The 22516-nt window shown below is 30.7% G+C and overlaps 4 protein-coding genes across 5 annotated transcripts in view; 3 read left to right on the top strand and 1 right to left on the bottom strand.

The window, feature by feature from the left end:
* The window catches only part of LOC113370773 (flotillin-2), a 72487-nt gene extending 58225 nt beyond the window's left edge, over window positions 1-14262 (top strand). Inside the window, exons 2-8 of the mRNA XM_026611463.1 lie at window positions 9020-9207; window positions 10591-10699; window positions 12696-12928; window positions 13001-13120; window positions 13318-13532; window positions 13600-13783; window positions 14065-14262. Of these exons, the coding sequence (XP_026467248.1) occupies window positions 9020-9207; window positions 10591-10699; window positions 12696-12928; window positions 13001-13120; window positions 13318-13532; window positions 13600-13783; window positions 14065-14262 (1247 nt within the window). The remainder of the gene's footprint in view (window positions 1-9019; window positions 9208-10590; window positions 10700-12695; window positions 12929-13000; window positions 13121-13317; window positions 13533-13599; window positions 13784-14064) is intronic.
* LOC113370115 (glucose dehydrogenase [FAD, quinone]) lies at window positions 3299-5404 on the bottom strand. Its single transcript, XM_026610785.1, has 4 exons — window positions 5197-5404; window positions 4966-5136; window positions 4536-4889; window positions 3299-4461 (listed from the first exon to the last, which is right to left on the bottom strand). Exons 1-4 carry the CDS (start codon window positions 5402-5404, stop codon window positions 3299-3301), a joined length of 1896 nt encoding a protein of 631 aa, XP_026466570.1.
* Window positions 14263-15347: 1085 nt separating the features above from the next.
* On the top strand, window positions 15348-17652 carry LOC113370103 (phosphatidylinositol transfer protein alpha isoform). The gene is made up of 8 exons (XM_026610771.1): window positions 15348-15473; window positions 15876-15906; window positions 16184-16295; window positions 16418-16569; window positions 16642-16719; window positions 16851-17081; window positions 17150-17208; window positions 17480-17652. The coding sequence occupies exons 1-8, from the start codon at window positions 15457-15459 to the stop codon at window positions 17616-17618; spliced, it is 819 nt and encodes a 272-aa protein (XP_026466556.1). The 5' UTR covers window positions 15348-15456; the 3' UTR covers window positions 17619-17652.
* Window positions 17653-19212: 1560 nt separating this feature from the next.
* On the top strand, window positions 19213-22259 carry LOC113370117. 2 transcript variants are annotated; one of them, XM_026610786.1, is made up of 10 exons: window positions 19213-19403; window positions 19531-19693; window positions 19769-19901; window positions 19965-20053; window positions 20256-20440; window positions 20508-20854; window positions 21020-21127; window positions 21197-21315; window positions 21380-21562; window positions 21937-22259. In XM_026610786.1, the coding sequence occupies exons 2-10, from the start codon at window positions 19565-19567 to the stop codon at window positions 22063-22065; spliced, it is 1422 nt and encodes a 473-aa protein (XP_026466571.1). In that variant the 5' UTR covers window positions 19213-19403; window positions 19531-19564; the 3' UTR covers window positions 22066-22259. The 2 variants fall into 2 exon arrangements, with proteins under 2 accessions (XP_026466571.1, XP_026466572.1); XM_026610787.1 differs by having other exon boundaries at window positions 20007-20053.
* The last annotated feature ends 257 nt before the right edge of the window (window positions 22260-22516 follow it).

Raw genomic sequence — 22516 nt, forward strand, 5'->3', positions numbered from 1 at the left:
AAATTATTTAATTATACTTTTCATTCCATCATCTTAAGAACCGAAATATAAAACATTTATTTTATGTGACTTACCAAGGTATTTATGTCATCAGGGTGGTCAAAGTAGTTTGGATAGATTAGAGGTAGATCTTTTGGATCTTTACTTTTCAATTTTACGCTGCCTCTGCTTTTCGGCCTTAGCAATAATGGCACTATCGAGTAAGATTCCCTGTATAGAATATTTTCATATACCGCTGCGTAATAATCATTGGTGAGGGCATTGTCTCTTTTACCAAACATTCCTCCGTCAGTACTATCGCTAACGGAACTAAGAAACATTTGTATATCTGGATAGTCATCTGTATAATTTGCATAGATGGTGTTTATGAATGCCATTACTTCCGCTTCAGGCAAAGAGTACAGTGGTCCGCTCTTATCTCTAACAAAATTGTAAATCGATTCTTCATTAACCATTTTTGGAACAATAAATGCGTATTCTAAATCGGGTGGCGACTCTATGAGGTAAGTCCCTCCGCCCATGGCAACATGATCTTGCATATTTTCACCAACACCCGGCGAATGATGAACGACGGGAATGCCAAATTTCTGGAGCTGTTCCTGCTGACCTATTCCTGACAGCATCAGCAACTGCGGCGATTGCAAGCTACCAGCGGATATGATTACCTCCTTGGATGCTTTTACCGAGTGCTGTATATAATGCTTACGGAACGTGATTCCTGTGGCTTGTTTTGTATAAGGATCGATTTGAACAGATTCGACATGAGCATTTAAGCAAACATGAAGATTTGGCCTATGGCTTGCCGGACGCAAAAAACCTTTTGCTGTACTACATCGGAGACCATCTCTAAAATTAATTTAAACATAAATTATTGATATTCATTTATTTATTTTTCTATTTATATAAGGGGCCGTTCAAGTATTACGTAAGCACTATAAGGGGGTGTTTGCTGACGAGGAGGATGGGGGGGGGGGTAAATAATTATAATAAATCTGCTTACGTAATACTTGAACGAACCCTAAGTGTTCAATATGTTCTATACACCTTAAAGTCGCATGGCTTTGTGTAAAACCCGTCTGATACTCTCCATTGACATCTCTTACGGGGTATCCCATTTCTCTGCCTGCTTGTAGAAAAGCCTCCATCATCGGAGTGCAATATTGAAAATGTTCGACTGTTAATTCGCCCCCCACACCATGATATTCATTTTGAAACTCAGGAATTCGCATATCTTCAGATTTTTTGAAATATGGCAAAATGCTTGCGTAATCCCATCCAGGATTTCCTGAACCAAGTAATTAATTTATGCATGTAATTATTTCAAAATTATTCCCACAATAAACTATTACAATTATTTTACCATAGCTTGCCCATCTATCGTAATCTCTTCGATTGCCCCTTATGTACAGCATTGCATTTATCGTGCTGCAACCACCGAGCACTTTACCGCGAGGCCAATTGCATTGTTGGTTCTTCATACCTAAATTATTTATATTTATATATCATTATTATTTATTTATATCTATCAATGAGTACATTACATCTGATACATATAATTTTTTTTATAAACTTCGTGCAGTACTTTGTATACTATTTAGATGTGTAGAGAGTGTCAACATAACCCAGGCGAACTGACTTTATCAGGCAAACATGCGGAATTATAATTGTATTAATTTGTCATGCCAATATGAATATACCATATATTTTTACATTCATATCATTATTTTTTGTGAAGGTTGGAGTTTTTTAATATTGTATTATACCAAATCGATTTATGGCATGGTATCGCATCTTTATATTACTGTAATCGAGCTTGATATTCACTTGGAATGTGAGTTTATTTTATTATTGTTCATGCCGAGCAAACTTGCCTAAACAATATTTGTCCGATGGTTCTGTTTTGAAGTTCCAATCGATATGCGTCTGCTGCAATGCCGCGAACATGCATGGGATGTCCGACATGTAGCCTTCGTCGCCACCAGCTTCGACCAAAAGCACATTCCAATGCGGATTCTCCGATAATCTGACCCACAATGATATATTTAGATTTGTATGGTTACAAATTGAATAAATTCTGTTATTCTGTTATTACCAATATTTTATAGTATAACAGTATAGTACCAAATATCATACTGGCATATTTGCAATAACCTCCGAAGTCAAAAATGATTTAGTTACTTATTTCGTACTTGCCTGTTTGCGAGGACCGCCCCCGCTGATCCGCCTCCAACTATTATGAAATCATATTTTTCCCTGAGATTTGGTATCTCACAGTCTTTGACTCTATGTTCAGGGTCTACTATATCTGGTCTTTGCTGATTTATAGAATTGTGCAATAACAACATGAAAGCAAAACTTGGGGCCATTGATAATAAAATGCGCATACTAGAGAATAACCCTTCCACGGCCATTTTTAATGAATTTATTAAAAGTCCCGAAGAAATAAAATTTCTAGAATGATTAATTCGATTATTGCAATACCACATTTCAAAAATAAATGATCTAATACTAGTTGATATATAAAAAATATAAACTTACCAAAATTTTATTAAGTGTTATGATATTAAAACAATCTGTAGAAAATCTATCACACTTTTATAATTATTAAATATATTTTGTCAAAATCATCCAATGAAAAATCACTTTTTTTAACGTTCACACATTATTAAAAATAAATACACATTTTAAATGTGTACTGCACATTTAGTGACGATTCGTTTGCAAAATCTTACGTCAGTAACAAGTTCTTTGCGCTTTTTCACCGCCTTTGTTCTAGGTCTGTTGTGCTGGATCGGCGATTTATCGTTTTTATTCTGAGCCACGAAGAATCTAATTCAATGTAATATGATAAAAGTTATTCAAATTACTATCAAAGTTTGTAGCAATATTGTTTGTGTTAGTTATTTTTTGCAAGGTATATTATATGCTTTATATTCATCTATTCATCGACGGGTCAATAGCCATCTTATTAATTAAAAAATGTTTTAGTTTATATATTGATAACTCATATAAAATTAATAAAAAAAACTAAATGATTAATATGAAAAATAATTTACTTAACTCTATATATATATATAAATCTTACAGACATATATTTTGATAAAATAAATTCAATTTAATAGTTTTCATATGAGTATTATAAAACTTTAAAACAAAAGTTCTTAAAAATACCACTGTATTATTTTATCACTTGATTTATTGATTTTTCAATGGCCATATTAGCTTGGTTCTTTCACTATTTTTTTATCATATGACACTTTAGTAACATTTAAAAAGTCTTTTTCATGCTGAATTCCAATTATTCGGTGTGATATCGAAGGAACGTTGGGTGTTTGAGCCAGAATTCCTTGATCATGTCGGAGCCTTTTTCACCAATCATTATGGCTGGCGCATTAGTATTCGCACTCACTAAATTGGGCATAATACTAGCGTCAATAACTCGAAGCCTTTTTACTCCATACACTCTTAATTTGGGGTCGACGACGGCATTTTGGTCCCAATAAGGGCCCATTTTACACGTGCCTACTGGGTGATAAATTGTCACTGAATAATACCTTATCATGCACTCCCAGAATTTGTCGGTATATTTTTGTATGTGTGCGCATCCCGGAAATACATAATGAGACAATTCGGAACCAAATCTTTGGAAAGCTTTAGTCCTCGACAACGCCATACCTATCTTCACACCTTCTACGAGTGTTTTGATATCCTGTTCGTCGGAGAAATAATTAGGATATATATAGGGATAATCGTAAGGATTTGCGCTACGCAATTTGATTGATCCACGACTTTTTGGACGCAGCAATACTGGTATCACACTCCAAGTATCCATATTATTGATTGGAGCAAATGCTTTTTCATAAAACGCGTCCGTCAAGCCATGCGCTTTTTTTAATTGACCACCTCCATCCGAATTAGTGGATCCAGATATGAAATGGAATTCTATATCTGGATTATCCATTGACGTGTTTGCGTATTTTGTGTTGACGAATGCAAGCCCTTCCACTCCTCCTAAAATGGTGAGAGGACCTTCTCCAAATACTGCGTACTGCATGGCGGTAGATATGGAATGAAATCTATTTTCTACTATAGATACAGGTTTATTAACCATAAACGTGAGACCGCCTAATCCTATATGATCCTGAAGATTTTCGCCAACCTGTAGATCTTGAATGACCGGTATGCCATGTTTAGTTAGTTCAGCCTGTGGTCCTATTCCAGATAGCATTAAAATTTGTGGAGAGTTGACGGATCCGCCCGAAACAATCACTTCGCGAGTGGCTCTTATTCTGTGTAATTTGCGGTCACGAACAAATTCGACGCCATAAGCTTCCTTAGTTGTAGGATTTATCATTATTTTTGTGACGTGTGAATGCATGGATACGTGGAGATTTTTACGAAGACGAGCGGGTCGCAAAAACGCTTTTCCCGTGCTGCAACGGCTACCACGACGAATCGTTCCTGAAAATTTCAAGTTTTTGAAACTGTTATAGACACTGATTTTGTGAAATAGTTTTTTTCATAAAAATACTTACCCTGTGCTATCATGAATCCAGTTTGTTTTTCTCCGTTAATATCTCTATTAACATAGCCCATTTCTACTCCACCCTGCACAAAAGTCGCGGCCAATGGCGTATGATAGGGTGCTTCACTAATTGTCAAATATCCGTCTTCAGAATGATAAGGAGTCTTTGTGAGGTAAGGATTTTTATTGTCCTCTGACTTTTTGAAGTAATTCAGCACGTTATCGTATCCCCATCCAGGATTGCCCTGTTGTTCCCAATTATCATAGTCATTCCTGTTTCCGCGTACGTAAAGCATGTAGTTCAGAACTGAAGAGCCACCGATTACTTTGCCGCGCGGCCAATTGCATCTTCCTCCATTCATTGCTGCGGTAACAATAAAAATTACATCTTTTGCAGTTATATGAAAAATTATTTTCGTGGTGTAGAATGAAGGTTTTACCTAAACATGCTGTTCCTTGCGGTTCAGATTTATATTTCCAATCAAGTTTGCTCAATTGCAGATAGGCAGCCAGTAGTGGCACATCCGATATTTCAGTCTCATCACCACCGGCTTCTAGTAATAGAACATTCCAGTTTTCAACTTCTGACAATCGGTTGGCAACAACGGCTCCTGTCGACAGATAATTGTTATTTTCATTTATTCGATTATAAATATATGCGTGAATAATACCTGCAGATCCTGCCCCGACCACAATAAAATCATACGCGCTTAATAATTCATCGCTAGGTACATCTATCGGCCTCGATTCCGGGTCCATCATTTCGTACTGGAAGTATGCGATCGCGGCAACCAGCATGGGCATGAACCAGCCGACGCTCGTTGCCGCGCTGACCGTTGCGGCGCCGATGGCACTCGCGGCTCCTACGATGGCGCTCATCTCGATTCGTCTTCTTGATAAACAAACGAGATTTCTCACATATTCAATATTGACTAAGTCTGCTTAATAGTATTATCCTGCATCTGGAATTATACATATATTATTAATTGCCCTCAATAAATGTATTTTCTTACAATATGTATAATTAACGCGGTAAATGTAATCTTTTCTATAACAACACGTAATCTTTAATGTTGATGAAGTTAAAAATAATCGTTTTTGATTTTGAAATCTCTGAAAACAATTCTGTGTATATCGAAATTATTGTCCAATAAATTTTAATCGATTTTGACTTATATATGAAACTAATGCAATAATTATATCATAATTTAAACCTGATTTTTTAAAATAATACTTTTTCTTTTTTTTGTTAAACTACTGTGCAATTTTTGTCATTCATGTCGTTACGCTTAGATTTTTACTATTTGCCGGCATATGAATATTTATTTGTGAGTAAGGAGTATGCACAGAATATATAAGATAAACAAATATTGTTAAAAACGATTTAGTGAAAGCATTTAACTTTCTTCGGTTCATTAAGGTGATTGCTTTCACGACATAATAGGTGCCGTGGAAGCGTGGAGCACGACCAATCTGTGCGCGCTGCACGTACGCCGGACGATCGACTCGGCCGACTCTTAGCATTATTGTTAGGCTCAATAGGTACACATTTCACCTGATTTTGGTGTCACGATCGTGATTCGATTGACATTTCTGTCGCACAATGAGGCCACCGTAACGGACTCTTATAAATATTAATATTGACTCAGGATGATAAAAATTAAGAAATTTCTGCTGTCAACGAAACCCGATTGCGATTTTATTGCAGATAAGGTTTCAAAATTCATCTTAAAAACGTTTGTTATTTTTATAGGATAAAGTTTCTTAACATTTGAGTGTCATTAGTGCAATTTTCAAAAATTACACATATCCGAGACAAATAATTCAAGTTTCATTATATTCATGAACATTCATAACTGTAAATCATAGTTCAACTAAACAAAATCTATAATAACATATATATTATGATTTTTTTATGCTTTATAACGGTTTTACTGGTTCCTATAATGTCAATCAATAATACTGTGAAAGAAATGATACGTTTAAATACAACGAATAACTGTACTTAAATTGCAATCTCCAGCGGCGTCATATAAATTATTTTAATGTCATTTATTATCTATTTCGCAGATCGTAAATATAAGCTGCTGATACTATTATAATGTGTGTAATCATGCTTTTTAACCAGTTAACTGTATAATCGTCATGGAGAAGAAGCAGAATTCTGTGTATTGACGAATATACTCGTCATGCATATGAATCCTTGATAATTGGCTATTGATATTGCAAGTTTTGAAATGAGAAAAAAAACATAAACTTAATTTTCAAGATTTGTAGAATATTTTGAGGCTGTGTCGGTATAAAATGAATAGTTGAAAAATAACATTTCAACTGGTTTAATCGCTATGTTTAAGGTGCAATGTTTAATTTTAATTTATAAGTTTATTGTTTTAAAGATTATTATAAAATATAAGCTGCTAAATTTTAAAGTATTAAATTATAGTTATTTTAAAAATGAAAATAAATTATTGAAATCCTACCTCACTGAAATTGTTTAACTATCACGTTATCCTCACATTTCGAACACAAAACAATTATTTATAAAATAATTAATATCGCATAAACCGATAACTATCACATTGATAATAATTGTCACTGTTGACTGTTAATAAATAATATATTTTTAATTTTTATGTTTATGGATTTGAAATTAGTTCCACATAACCTGCGCAACATTCGAATACTGTCGAGCGGAATTCAGTCCGTCTGATTCGATGACCTGACTGGTTTCCATCGAGTTTCATTTACTCAGGCGACTTAACCATCTACCATCTCTACGCTCTTCAATTTTCTTCGTTTTCGTTACTCCTTCTGAATAACTCATCATTTACCGTTAAACGATCAAAGAACAAAGTCATCATAGTATGGGAGTTAAACGGTCGTTGCTAATTTCAACTTACAATCAGCCCATTCGGTGATTTACAACTTATTATTGGTTCATCTTCGGTCCATTGGTTCCCGGGTTCTGTTTCATATATTAATTACCAATGTTATCACAAATTTAACTTTGCATGGATTTGTTTGTCACCGGCTAGTTTACGGAAAATAGAAATTATCAGTATTGTTAAGCGAAAACTAACATTTTCTTTAAATAGAGCTACAGAAAATTAACATTTGTATTTTATATTTATTTATATCAACACGATTTTTGCAGATTGTGTCCTATCATTTTATTTCAGTGAAATATTTTTCATTGGAAGCGACTGGTAAAGTATTAACAATATCCTAACTAGAGCTTACAAATTATTATATGTAGAGCTTAATAATTAATAATATATTTATTTTCACGATTTACCTGGTTTTGAAACGACTAGTAACACTAGTAGACTTAAGATTAAGCTAAAGCTTACAAATTAGTAGTATATTTATTTCATTTTAATTATTAATTTGGTATTTTATATATTATCAATTTGGTTTGCATTTCCAAAGATATTTTTGAAGCTCCTGTTGTAGCCTCAACATCAATCTAAGGTTTACAAACATGTATATGTGGCAAGTGTGAATAGAAAAGTTATCTACATACTTTCGCTCCTTTTACTTTTATTTTCTTTATTAAGAATGTTTAACTAAAGAACGAAACAGAATCGGAATTTTCTAATTCTGATTCAGCCAGGCACATCAGCACAACATCGTGAATCATTATTATATATATTAAATATATTGGCGTTGTGGACGGTGCTATCCATCTATCTGACCTAGAAAAATTACGTGTAATGAATAAAAGACATACCAGCGCAAGCACAAAGACGCGGTCAGTGACAGCCGAGCTGAAACGTGCGATGGAGAATTTCATAAATGGCTGACGGATGTTTCTACCTTATCAGGGCTAATTCAGTGATTCATTTACCTACATCAATTACTCTACTTAATAAAGTTTTGTTTACATATTTATACTTATTTTTATTAGCAATCAGAACTTAACGACTGGTGCTGACTTCAAACCAAGAGGCTTTATATGGCATCCAATCGATTGTTCCATCTCTTTTTGCTGATTTTTTATTAAAATTTTTGTAATACACATGAATTGCTTGGTAAAAGACTATTTCTACTTGGAAATATACTGCTATCTATATTTTCAAATAAAAACCGATGTCACTGCTGTTTGACATCAATCCCAAATCTGTTCGGGATGGGTATCGAATCTGGAACCTTTGATTCGAACTGCATTCCTCTAATCATGAATTGTTATAATTGAACCACTCTTTGCCGGCCTTTAATATTTAAGGATGTTCATTTATATTAGTCGTCATAACAAATATTTAAAATCGTCATAACAAACATATTTGTTATGTGTCACTTGTTACTTGTAAACTTCTAAAATCATCTAAAAACAAACTTAGCGCAAAACTATAAAAGTTAATAGTGAGGTAATGGATTTTTGCAAAAATGTCTTTGTTATTTACTGTGAAAAATGTAATATTTCTTACTCATATGACCTTTATTATATTTTTCAGATTGCCCTCACTATTTACCAATCATTTATCTATTATTCAGGTGGGTGCTGCGGCTCGACAAAGAAGCGTACAATCGTCGGCGGCTGGGCATGGGCCTGGTGCCTGGTGACGGACGTGCAGAGGCTGTCGCTGGAAGTGATGACACTGAATCCGATGTGCGAAAGCGTCGAGACCGCTCAGGGCGTTCCTTTGACTGTCACAGGTGTAGCACAGTGCAAGATAATGAAGGTAATGTAATGGATAGATAATTATTAATGGAGCTAAAAAAATAGTTTTTATTGGTGTTTTTATTTATATATTATTTAATTTTAATATATTTATATTAGTATTTGATCTGCTATTTAATAGCTACTGATTTTTCCTGGTCGCGATCTACACCCTTTTTATTTGCATACTTACTATAAGGGTTGATTTACAAGAGTTTGGATATTAACTTACTTAAATGTAGCGACATCCGCTTCACGACCTGTGTGTACGATGGCGTATACATGGCATTAGGAAATGCAATACCGATGAAAAATTCCAATACCGGTATTTCGGTATTTTTTTATTTTAAAACCGGAATACCAGTAGAATACTGGTATTTTTATTATCAAACAAATGTAAACAACATTGAAAGTTACTAGTACAAGTACAAATATAAAAATATATATATATACGACTACAACTATATTAATTTAACAAAATTATATCCAGTATATTGAGTATATTGAGTACTTTTTACCAAAATTAAACGTATGAGTAGGAAAGACCAAAAACTCGTAAAAAATTATACGACATTATTATAATAAACTGTGTTATCTGTGTCCGATGTGTTAAATTAGCCTAATTTCCAATATTTTAAAGACTTTAAAAAAGGATTTTTTCTACTAATTTAAGATCCGATACTTTATGAAGATAAATAATAACATACTATAATTATAGAGTATTTTTATTTCAAACAATATAATGGTCCTATATTATTTTCAAACTGCGATACGTTTTAAGTAAAATAATATTTTACAATTGTAACAAAAAGCAAAAATATTTAGTAATTATTATGGTTAATATGTATGAAGCCAAAAAAGTAAAAATTACGCAGTGGCAATCTGTAATATTTTGGCGCTGATGACACCCTAAAAAACCATTACATTTTTACGTAAGATGAAATAAACTTCATTTTCTATCAGTCCGATTCTATTTATTGTAACACGATATGAGGCCCTTTGGAAAGCAATAAATATTCTGTTTAATGACGAGGTGAGATAATATTATGACATTTGTATATCCTATAGAATGGCTTAAAGATATAGCTGTGTATGCAATTATGGAATTTAAATATAAATTTGTTCCGAGAAATTTAAATTTCAGTGTAATATGTATCAAAAACCGCCGAAAAATCGGGCGGTTTACCAGTATTTCGATATACTTATTATGATAAATTATTTGAATATGAAAATTGTAATTTGTTGTGTTTTTTTTAGTTCATTTAACTTTTAGTTAAAACTTACAATACATTTAAAATTATTCTTGAGCTGCTGTAAATTGGTAAATTGTTTATTTAGAACAATTTTATTTTGTATTTTGATCTATAACTTATCAGTTCAAATTATTTATTATTTTTTATTTTAGGCTGATGAACTGCTTGGAACAGCTTCAGAACAATTTCTTGGAAAATCCGTCAAGGAAATTAAATCAACGATTTTGCAGACTTTGGAAGGACATTTGCGTGCTATTTTAGGTGAGTCAAATTTAAGTAATTGTGTAAAATCGCCATTGAGGTGTATAGTTTGAAAGTGAATTGTTAAATATATTTGGAATAGGCCAATTAAATCGTCTGCAGTTAAACAAAATCGTCTTTAGTCATTCTGATGAGTCTGCGTAAATATATCATGCTAGAGTAGCATTAATAAGCAACAAGCATGCACGTAGATAAAATTACATATTTGACATTTGAAATAAAATACGTAAAATTAATCGGCAACGCTATCTCGTCTCGATCTACTGATATTAAACAAATTAATTCCATCATTTGACTGTTGATAAAAGTACGAGACAAATATATGTACAGCAACGCTGGTGGGGATTCTTGGCTGGCTAATGAATTTCAATTGGAGTAGGTATTCTAAGGAATTATTGCAATTATATACAAGAATTGTGTAACCGAGATAAAGTCTTGTTCTAAAACAACACGTGTTGTTCGCAATATCTGTGCAAATCATTAGTACGATCAGTAGTCCAGTACTATTGTTAGTGTCGCGAGACGTATTTCAGATTTGCAATACAATTTTCGAAATATTTTTTTGCAAATACTATCTGGGTTAACAAACATTTTAAAATTTGATTCGAATGTTAACTATTTGTCTCAAAACAATTCCTATCATTTTTACTTTGGGTCTGACTTGGGCGATAGTCAAAAGGTAAATTATGAAGTGTTATATAATTTTAATTTTCGATAAATAGTTATTTTTGTAATGTGCATATTTAAATATAATAATCGATTGAATTGTGTGTAAGTAACAACAAAGAAAATATTATTTTTAATTTAATGTATATAAAATATGTCACGTAGTTTGATTTGAATTTATCGCAATTCATTTTAATTATAGAATTTCTAATATAAAATATATCTGGTATATATATACAGTTGAATCCGTTTATAATGGCATCGAAGGGACACAACAAAAACACCATACTTCACATATTTACACAAAAAATCTTTTATATGTAAACATGTATGTACCTAAGTATTTTATTAGAAAACAGTGACTGTATGTGTATACACACATCAATGGAAAATAAATGTTGTAAGTAATTAATACATACATTATGCACATACTAACGTAATTTCTAAGATATGTGTATAAAAGAAATTTATTGTTGTGTATAAAAGATCGCTACATCATTTGCGATATTGCTATAAACAAACCGTGATAATAAGTAACATGTCACTATTATAAGGAACATTTGTACATCCATCATATCCGACTTTTTTTTATAAACAATTTTATATGAAAACCAAACTTAGAAGTGTAATTACGTCTATTTGAATGATTGGACATTATAAACGGATTCTACAGTATATATATATATATATATATACATATATATATATATATATATATATATATATATATATATAATTTGAAATAAATTATTAAGGTTACCTATAACTTTATTCTTCGTTTTCTTCCGGAATCTGGCACATGTCGCTCGACATCAAGGACAAAAACGACGTGACGTTTAAGTTCGATATGTTAATTAAATTAAGACTAATCTAAATATTTTTTAAAGATTTTGATTTTTTGAAGATTATGAATAAATAATGTAATCATGTCAATACAAATTAATACAATATTTGTTTTATTATTAAAATTTTAGTAATACTTGTTAGTATGTGAATAACAATAATCAAGTATCTATCTATCTATCTATCTATATATATTGTATTATTAATATATATATATATATATATATATATATATATATATATTAATAATATTATTATTATATTAAATTTATAAATAATATTTTAATTTATTGTTATATGCATCCATGTATATAATTCTCTTATAAGCTTGCCTTATAAGCTTAAAATGAAGTTTCGATTATTATTCAAAACACCAAAAGACGAGAAAGCTATTATAATCGCTTGTGACCGTAATACAGTATATAAAATTGATCATTATTTTCCATTACGCCTAATGTGAGTGTGTTTTTTTTTTCATCTTGTGTAGGAACTCTTACTGTCGAAGAAGTATACAAAGACCGCGACCAATTCGCGGCTCTGGTGCGCGAAGTGGCGGCACCTGATGTCGGTCGCATGGGCATTGAGATCCTTTCGTTCACCATAAAGGACGTATACGACGATGTCCAGTACCTGGCCTCACTCGGCAAAGCGCAGACGGCGATGGTCAAGCGCGACGCGGACGCTGGCGTTGCTGAAGCCAACAGGGATGCCGGCATCAGGGTGAGACACATACCTATTACCTTTGTATAAATTTTAAATAAATACATTTGTTCATGCGATTTTATATTCTAGGAAGCTGAATGCGAAAAATCTGCTATGGATATTAAATATTCTACCGACACGAAAATCGAAGATAATTCTCGAATGTACAAATTGCAAAAGGCCAATTTTGATCAAGAAATTAACACTGCCGTAAGTCAAATGAAAATGATATTATATTGAGGGATCAAATATAGCTAATCGAAAAATCTAAAAAAAATATTTTACAATATATTGCCTCTTATGATACTATACTATTAATTTAAAATTTTCAGTGAGGAAATGAAAAAAGCTTTATATAAATTGTAATGTAGTGGAATAATTTATCGATTGTTGTTTTTCATCGGCAGAAAGCTGAAGCACAATTGGCGTACGAATTACAGGCGGCTAAAATCCGGCAAAAAATAAGAAATGAAGAAATTCAAATCGACGTAGTCGAACGACGCAAACAAATCGAGGTGGAGGCGCAGGAAGTCATGCGTAAGGAACGTGAATTGAACGCCACAGTCAAGCTCCCGGCAGAGGCCGAAAGTTATAAAGTTCAAATGCTTGCTGAAGGTCGCAGGTCAGTATCTTCACATTGCAAATAAACGGTATAATATATATTGAGCTAACAACAAAAAATATTTTAGGACACAAACTGTGGAAGCAGCCCGTGCTGAAGCGGAACGCATTAAGGCGTTGGGAGCAGCCGAGGCGCAGGCAATTGCCGGCGTTGGCAAGGCCGATGCCGAGTGCATGCGTATGAAAGCGGCCGTTTACAAAGAGTATGGCGACGCAGCGATCATGGCCCTTGTCCTGGATGCATTGCCAAAGGTAGGATCCTGCCGCGAACATAGAAATTGGGTCGCATTTTTCTCATCCACGAATAAAGAACTTCTAACTGGTTTTGGAATAAAAGTGATACGTCTTAAAACGCTGTACGGCGCTATGCATATATATATATATATATATATATATATATATATATATATATATATATAATTATCAAGGTTTATATATATAGTGTGTGCGTGTGCGTGTGTGTGTATACTTTATATTTATCTTAACATAAACCTTTCATTTTCATTTCATCATGAGATTTGTCTTCTTTAAAGATTGCTGCTGAAGTGGCGGCTCCATTGGCGAAGACAGAAGAAATTGTTCTGTTGGGCGGTGGCGACGGTGTCACATCAGAAGTGTCTCGATTAGTAGGGCAGTTGCCACCAGCTGTCCAGGCATTAACAGGTGTCAATTTATCCAAAGTATTGTCGAAAGTGCCTGGTGCAACAATGGCTACACCAGCTAAAGTATAAAATATTAATTTCAGCTCTGAAGAAGTAAAACAAAAAAAAATTTTTATCTTAATTTCTTTCTATCTGATATATCTGTTCACTTCATAGAATATGAAATACTTGTTTTCTGACAAGTTATCTGAAGTTAATAAAATTATCAAGGTTTATATATATATATATATATATATATATATATATATATATATGCACCATTACTAGATTTTGTTATATATATATATATATATATATATATATATATATATATAATCGGAATATATGCACACATGTATTCATGTATATTGCAATTCCTATCTACTGCCATTTTAATAATTTAATTTAAATTCGCATCAAAAGCTTATCTGAAAATCATTAAATAGAATATGCTCATATTAGTATTTTGAAAATATAACGGGCATAATTTTGTCATGATTATTTTAATAAATTTAAATCTTTTCATAATTGCCTCATCACTTATATTATAAAAATATTTCAAGTAATTTTTAAAACTATAGGTATGTAACAAATATTGAATGTAGAGTGTATTTTTGTACTTTATTGATCGAAGTGACTTCATAATCTGTATAACCAAATGTGTTGTAAAAAATGTGTTTTTTGATGTAGTAAATATTCTAAAACACCTGTATATGTTATGATATTAGTTCAATATTGTTTATTTAGTTTGTATATTTATTTATCAATATATAATAAATGGTTTATTAAATTAATTATGTGTTATAAAGTATTTTGTAAATTTACATACTTGCAGTGCAATATTAAATAAAAAAGTATGAAGATAATTTTTTTTTAAATAAAAGACTTTCTAAACTTTTATAAGTTTTTATTATATGTTTTATATGTTTTCCATATATGATATTTTTTCTAATTCATTATGATTATAGCTGCCAAAGTGAAAGTAACACTAATAATCAAATGTAAATTCCATTCATTCAACCATTGAAATTAGTTTTTATGAAATAATTGTTATTTCTTTAGAAACACATGTTTGAATTACCGCCAAAAACTGTGAAATTCTTGAATACGTGTTGGCAAAACTTCGTTTTATAATGTTGGCGTGACCCGGAGCATTGACAACGAAGAGACGAACTTCAGGCAGATGTCAGTTTTTTTACCCGCTCGGTTGATAGATCAATTCTCGGTCCGCCCCATGTGCATTTGAAGTTATTATATATTATCCGTAAAGTAAACCACCTTATAATGCTTATTAAAGAATTGTGAGTATCCAAAGAAGAGTGTTGAATTTTAATACAGTGACATGGGTTATGATTCAAGTATATAATTGATTTAAAAATGTTTGACATCTCAGCCGGGCTAGTGAATAAAGTACACTCCGAATAAAAATTGAGCAAATTGTGGCAGCATGACTAAAAGTCGATCAATACATGCAAAATCATTATTGCTAACCATTTTTCAATTCGGATACCAATGAATTTAATTCTTCAAATAATTAGTTTTTTAAAAAGATTTAAATAATAAATCTAAACCTTCCACTCGTCTATATAATTATTATTCTATGTAGTTTAAACATTTTATCTACAACTAAAATTCATTTTTCTATTAATTTAATATTCAAATATGTTGATAAGCATATAAATAATATCTATTGTAAATTACAGCCGAGTAACCTTACCATTAACTGTCGAAGAAGTAAGTATTTGGATGACTCATACATTTTTACATTTCACTCTACAATTTAGTAATGTAATATTGCCAAGCAATGAATATGTTATTTAGTATAAATATTTCTCAAGTTAATTATAAATATGTCGAATCATTCGATATTGGCAAATGATTCAATTAATAATTAATGCATATATCGATTATTATCTTGTTTGCATAAAGTTGTCCAATCGAAAGCACAATTGTTTAATAATTTTATCATTCATTATTCAAATAAGTAATACATAATTCATTACTCTTTTAGTACCAAGTTGCACAGTTGTTTTCTGTAGCAGAAGCATCAAAGAATGAAACAGGTGGTGGAGAAGGAATAGAAGTTTTGAAAAATGAACCATTCACAGACTTTCCACTTCTTGGTAAGCTTGAATTAAAATAAGTAATACATAAACTTACCTATTTTTTGTCTTTTAATTGTGTTTCATATTGGAGTTGTTATGAGATATAATCATTGTGGATGTGTGATAAAACAAATTTTTAGGTGGAAAGTATTCGTCTGGTCAGTACACATACAAAATCTATCATTTAGCATCCAAAGTACCTGCATTTATAAGATTACTGGCCCCAAAAGGATCTCTAGAAATTCATGAAGAAGCCTGGAATGCGTATCCATATTGCAGAACTGTTATTACTGTAATAATATTTTGTAATATATCTGCACTATAATATTGGAAAGAGTTTTAATGTACAATTATTTTTTTGCAGAATCCTGGTTACATGAAGGAAAATTTTGTCATCTGCATTGAGTCATTACATGTAGGTGATACTGGAGAACAACAAAATGTAAGTAAGCATAAAATACTTATGTAGGCAACAAGTAATTAAATATTTTGATGTAGTATATGACTTATAAATTTTGTAGTAAATCATCAAATATTGTTTTGAGGAAAGTATAGAGCTTCATAATTTTTTAGGTACATGAGTTAACTGGTGACAAGCTAAAGAATCGTGAAGTTGTACATATAGACATTGCCAATGATCCTGTCACTACAGCAGATTATAAGCCGGACGAGGATCCCACTAAATTCAAATCTCAGAAAACAGGCAGAGGGCCTCTAGTTGGCCCAGGATGGAAAAATAATCAAAATCCAGTAATGACCTGTTATAAACTAGTCACTGTTGAATTTAAGTGGTTTGGTTTACAGGTATGAAGTAATATTCAATAGTTTTTTTTTATTAATAATTATTCATTCATATAATTTTAATTTTTTAGACAAGGATAGAAAATTTCATTCAAAAGTCAGAACGAAGGTTATTCACAAACTTTCACAGGTAACTAACATTTTTAATAAGATTTACAAACAAATGATAAACATTTTTAGATTCAGCTATATTTATTATATTCTTATTATTTAAATCAATGGTCACATAACCAAAGCTTTCATTAGCGAATATCACTATTCAACTATAATTTTTTACAGCGACAAATCAAAGCACACATCACATTTATATATATAATCATGAAAATTTTGTTTAAAGAACCTTTTGATTTTTGATCACTTTTTTTATTAATTTTTCTTATTTATATGTTATTTATTCATAGGCAAGTGTTCTGTTGGATGGACCGCTGGCATGGATTAACGATGCAAGATATTCGTGCAATAGAAGATCGAACTAAGGAAGAACTGGACAAGCAACGTAATCAAGGCGAAGTCAGGGGAATGCGAGCTGAAACAGATTAAACCACTAAATATTGTATGAATGTTTAACCAAAAAGTAATGAATTATGAATAGCCAGAACTAATTTTAGTGTTCTTAGAAACTTCCAAATGTGTCATTATATGGCAATAATTTCTTTTTAAATGATATATGGGGCGCATCAGTTTTCTCACTTCTTGTATAAAATATTTATATTTATTTGTATTTAATGTTTATTACATTAATATATTTTGGTATATGTTTAATATAGTTTTTAATTTAGAAAATGTATTCAAAGAATTTATATTCATTTTATGCTTTAGAAAACCAAGTTTTGATTTATAAAAAAAAATCATGCATGTAAATCCATAGACAGAGAATTTGAAATATTAAAATCAGCATGCAATTATATTGTGCAGTTACTATTTATTAAACTTACTATTTATTAAACTCTTCCATGTTACATTTTTTAAAACTGAAATTCCTAAAAAAAAAATGATATGAAATTTTCAATATATTTGCGTAATTTTTGGTTTATATCAGGTTGTCAAATATCTCCCTTCCGCTTTATATATATATATATATATATATATATATATATATAAAAGCGGAAGGGAGATATTTGACAACCTAATATATATAAAGTTCTAGCATACCAAATTAAAAAATTACAATTTTCTTAAAAATTATCAAAATTTATTTGGCCTACGATTAAAACAAGGAAATTATTTCAAGTTTGAAAATTGCTCAAATTGATATGATTGATTACACGAATCAACATGAATATATTTAACTATTAGTAACTAACTTTTAAGTGAAAAAATGAGCTATAATTAAAGAAAAATTCCAAATTTTATCATGTATAAATTTTAATTATTAATAAATATTTACAAACAAAATGTTTTGATATAGTTTATTATCTGTAAGATATTTATTATATTAACCTACTATATAAATATTTTTCAATTATTTTGTTTTTAAGTGATAATAAATTATGTATTGAATTAGATAATTGTAATGGTAAATCAACTCTGTGACATTTGAGATGTCTATTAATAAAAGATTTTGATCTCTTAAAAATGTTGCAATATAAATGTATATAAGCAAAAATATGTTGAAAATAGATTGTATTATATTTGGAAAATGTTTTCATCTTGTCAGTCTATTATAGACATTAAAATGTATAGATTAGAAAATATATGAAAAGTGGAATGTAATGAGAATTTTATATGAATTCTATTAATTGTGTTTAATATTTAATATCAGGAAATTGAAATATTTGGAAGAGTATATATTAAAAAAAAATAATCTGAACGTTAGTGATGCGGAATAAAATAATAAGATTTTCTAAATAATTCTGAAAAAATTATTATCATAATCAGTTATCTATAATTGCATAACTGTTTTAATTAAATCTTATCTGAATTTTTTACTTTTTATCTTATCGAAATTCATTAGTATCCATATGCCCATATTACGTGTTTCATTTAACTGTTTTAGATTGTGTGCCGACTCTATTACAATATCAAACACTAGACGGCAAAATATTTGGATGTGCAAATTTGCGTCAATGTAGATGCTTCTCATTAAGCACCTGGACGTCATTGAATATGACAGATAAGCAAAATGGGCTGCTAAACGATTGCGGACGATTGCGTGCTCCGAATATTTATTTGTTATTAATATTATTGTCAATTATGTTCCTTTGTGTTCTCTTTGCAAAATGTGAGCCACAATCATAGTGACCTATTTGTGCTTGCGCAATATTACGAAATATACGCTAACTATACGCACGTTAGATTTATACAATAAACTGATAAGTTTTAAAGGTGATTGGTTTGAATGTTAATTACTAATCTATATATATATATATATATATATATATATATATATATATATATATATATATATATATATATATATATATATATATATATGTTACTAAGAAATTTATAGTTTACACTAGTCAATCGCAGTACCAGAAAGCCAAATGGGTAACGGAAATGGAAAGTTAAAAAGCAAGCTCAATCTCCTTACAAACGACGAAATTAAGGTAGTTCAAACATCATTCAAACACATTAGCAAAAACACTTCGAAAATAAAAGATGATGATTTAGTTGTAAGTTTCCAATTGACAATAGCAAATAGCATTTGAATAAATATCTTTGTAAAATAAAATAACTATTATTATCAGAGAATTTGGAGTACACAAATTGATCCTAAACTTTGTAAATATGTATCCAATTACTTATTTGGAACTGGAGAACGTAAAACCCATTTGACTAATTTTGAAAATTTTGCTGAACTGTTTGTGTACTCAGTAAGAGGTAACTTAATTAATATTGACATAAAATAAAGTAATTCTCTTTGCTGGTGTAATTTTTGTACAGGAACACCTGAAGAAAGAGTATCTGTTTTTCTGGAAAGTTTAGATCATGCAGATGAAGAAGCTGAAGTGCCATATCCACTTATTAAAGAGGTAAAATTCATATTGAATATAAAATTAAGATTGAATAAGTAAAAGTTTCACTGTACTTATTTGTGCATCAGTATTCATTGTGTTAAGATGTCTTAATTGGAAACATCTCATTAATTAACGACGTTAGGATTAAAATCATCACCTAAATTTACAAAAGACTCTAAATTGTCCAAAACTTACTTTAAAATAATTATTTTTGCAGTATGCTGAGTGCATTGTATCAAGTTATGTTAAAGTGCTAAAAATTCAGAATAGTCCTGGTTACCATTCCTGGTCAGCCGGTGGTTTTAGTATTCACAATGAATGTTTACTCAGATTTGGCGAAGGATTGGCACATACAATTGGAAATCCAAGAAATGGAATTCGACATGCGGATCTATTTAAATGGTTTGATATTTTGTTCATACTTATACAAATTATAATATAAAGAGGAATCTTTATTTTATTATTGTAGGTTCAATCATAGTCCCACTATAATAAAAATGATGTCACATATTTTCACTCACGTGTACAATTACATCGAACATGGATCAGGCTCATCTCAACCAAATAAATCAAATTCTATGACAAGCACACATAGCCGTCGGAAAAGTAGTTTTAGCAGCTTTGTTAATCTTCATGCATTTAATACTGATATGTTGCCTTTGTGTAGTGGATTGAGGATTGTTCCTGATTATACACCAATCATTGACATAGCTCAATTATTATTTATTAGCAGTAACTTACCAATTGAGTGCCAAAGAGAATGGAGATTCTTATTTTCTAGTCGTGTTCATGGAAACAGTTTTAACACATTACTAGGTATTTTTTTTAATGTTCAACATATAAGCTTTAATTCAAGTAATTGCATCTTATTCTCATAAGAAATCTTAGAGTTATTTATATTAAGCTTTTAGTTGCAAATCTCAATATTTAAATTTTAGATTTAAGTTCAAATATTTTATATAATATTTTTTTGAATACTAGGGCGAATATTAGAGCAAGGGCCAACAGTATTAATAGTTGAAGATGAGGATGGTCATATTTTTGGAGGCTTTGCCACAGATTCATGGGTGGTTGGACCTCGTTTTTTTGGTCTATAACATTTTTATTTTTAGTTTAATAGATGAAAAGTATAAAATTAATTACTTGTTACATTTTCAGGTAAAAACACTAGTTTCTTATTTACCTTAGCACCTCAGATGAGGATTTATGCTTCAACAAGCTATAACGATCATTATCAGTATTTAAACACATTTCAACAGACAATGCCTAATGGATTAGTGAGTTATTATGAAAGTTTAATGACTCCTAGAGTACATTGCTATATTAACATTTTTATTGTAGGGAATGGGTGGTCAATTTAACTTTTGGGGATTCTTTTTGTCTAATGATTACGGAATTGGACAAAGCTGTGAGTCATGTACAACATATAAAGATTATCAACAATTATCAAAATCCAAAGATTTTAAAATTAAGAATTTAGAAGTTTGGGCAGTGGACGAAGAACCATTGTCAGCTGAAGAATTGGTATGATAAGCTTACTACTTAATTATTTCGCTATTTCAATTTTTGCGTGCATGCATAGTGAAAGTGGATAATTACAGAAAGAAAGAAGCAAATATTCTAACAGAAATACAATTCTCGATGGGAATTTTATTAATAAGGCATTGCTGGAGATGGCTGGAAAACCTCAACTTTCTGAGAATATTAAAGATATGGCTACGAATATGGAAGAGAACCCATTAAAGCCAAAAAATGAATGATGAATTGATGAATGTGATGTTGCATTTGAACATTTATTTTTAAATAAAACTTCATAACTTTATATTGTCCACATTCACATTTTATACATTACATTTGACATTAATATATTTCTATTTTATCCCAATTTTACTTTTTAGGGTGAACGTTCTGATAAAAAAAAAGGTAAAAGTGTATTGATGGGAAATGAGGAAAATAAAGCAATCTTGGAGATGGCTGGACGTCAACATTATTCTGATGGTCTTGTGGAAGATCCTGACTGTGTTTGATTACAGTAACATATAATGTTAAGTAATAAAGTTTCTTTATGGTGACACTTTTATTAATTCATTTATATTTATTATTTAATTTCAAATGTGCTAGTTGTAAAAATTGGTGATTCAAAGTCTGTTATAGCAAACGTCAAGATTGTTATGTGTGTAATAGTGTTGTGAAACCAGTAATGCCGTGTTTAGTACCACTTTTCACATCAAAATGCATATTTTATACATTGAACAATTAAATGTATAATTTACTTTATCCACTAATTACTAGGTTTCATAAGATTTGAATAACTCAAAAGGATGTGTAATAAATAAAAGTTGTTATTTTCAAGGTATAACGATTTGTTTATAAAAAAATCAATTTAAACAATAAATAAAATCAGTATTATAATAGAGCATCATTTAAATCTATTTTAAATTGAATTCCATATTTATTAAATATGGTTAATATACTCTT

Source organism: Ctenocephalides felis, unplaced genomic scaffold (assembly GCF_003426905.1).
Source record: "Ctenocephalides felis isolate EL2017-DRISC unplaced genomic scaffold, ASM342690v1 CF-g0.4_SCAFFOLD_01492, whole genome shotgun sequence".
In the NCBI taxonomy this organism is placed as follows: Eukaryota; Metazoa; Arthropoda; class Insecta; order Siphonaptera; family Pulicidae; genus Ctenocephalides; species Ctenocephalides felis.

Excerpts from the sequence above, each read along its gene's own strand:
- LOC113370115 (XM_026610785.1), bottom strand. The coding sequence starts at position 5,404 with ATGAGCGCCATCGTAGGAGCCGCGAGTGCCATCGGCGCCGCAACGGTC. Across the intron at positions 5,137-5,196 it reads GGTCGGGGCAGGATCTGCAG|GAGCCGTTGTTGCCAACCGA; the intron begins GTATTATTCACG and ends ATCTGTCGACAG. Across the intron at positions 4,462-4,535 it reads TGGATTCATGATAGCACAGG|GAACGATTCGTCGTGGTAGC; the intron begins GTAAGTATTTTT and ends TGAAATTTTCAG.
- LOC113370103 (XM_026610771.1), top strand. Across the intron at positions 15,907-16,183 it reads TACCATTAACTGTCGAAGAA|TACCAAGTTGCACAGTTGTT; the intron begins GTAAGTATTTGG and ends TTACTCTTTTAG. Across the intron at positions 16,570-16,641 it reads ATTGCAGAACTGTTATTACT|AATCCTGGTTACATGAAGGA; the intron begins GTAATAATATTT and ends ATTTTTTTGCAG.
- LOC113370117 (XM_026610786.1), top strand. The coding sequence starts at position 19,565 with ATGGGTAACGGAAATGGAAAGTTAAAAAGCAAGCTCAATCTCCTTACA. Across the intron at positions 20,441-20,507 it reads CATGCGGATCTATTTAAATG|GTTCAATCATAGTCCCACTA; the intron begins GTTTGATATTTT and ends TTATTATTGTAG. Across the intron at positions 21,128-21,196 it reads GGTTGGACCTCGTTTTTTTG|GTAAAAACACTAGTTTCTTA; the intron begins GTCTATAACATT and ends TTACATTTTCAG.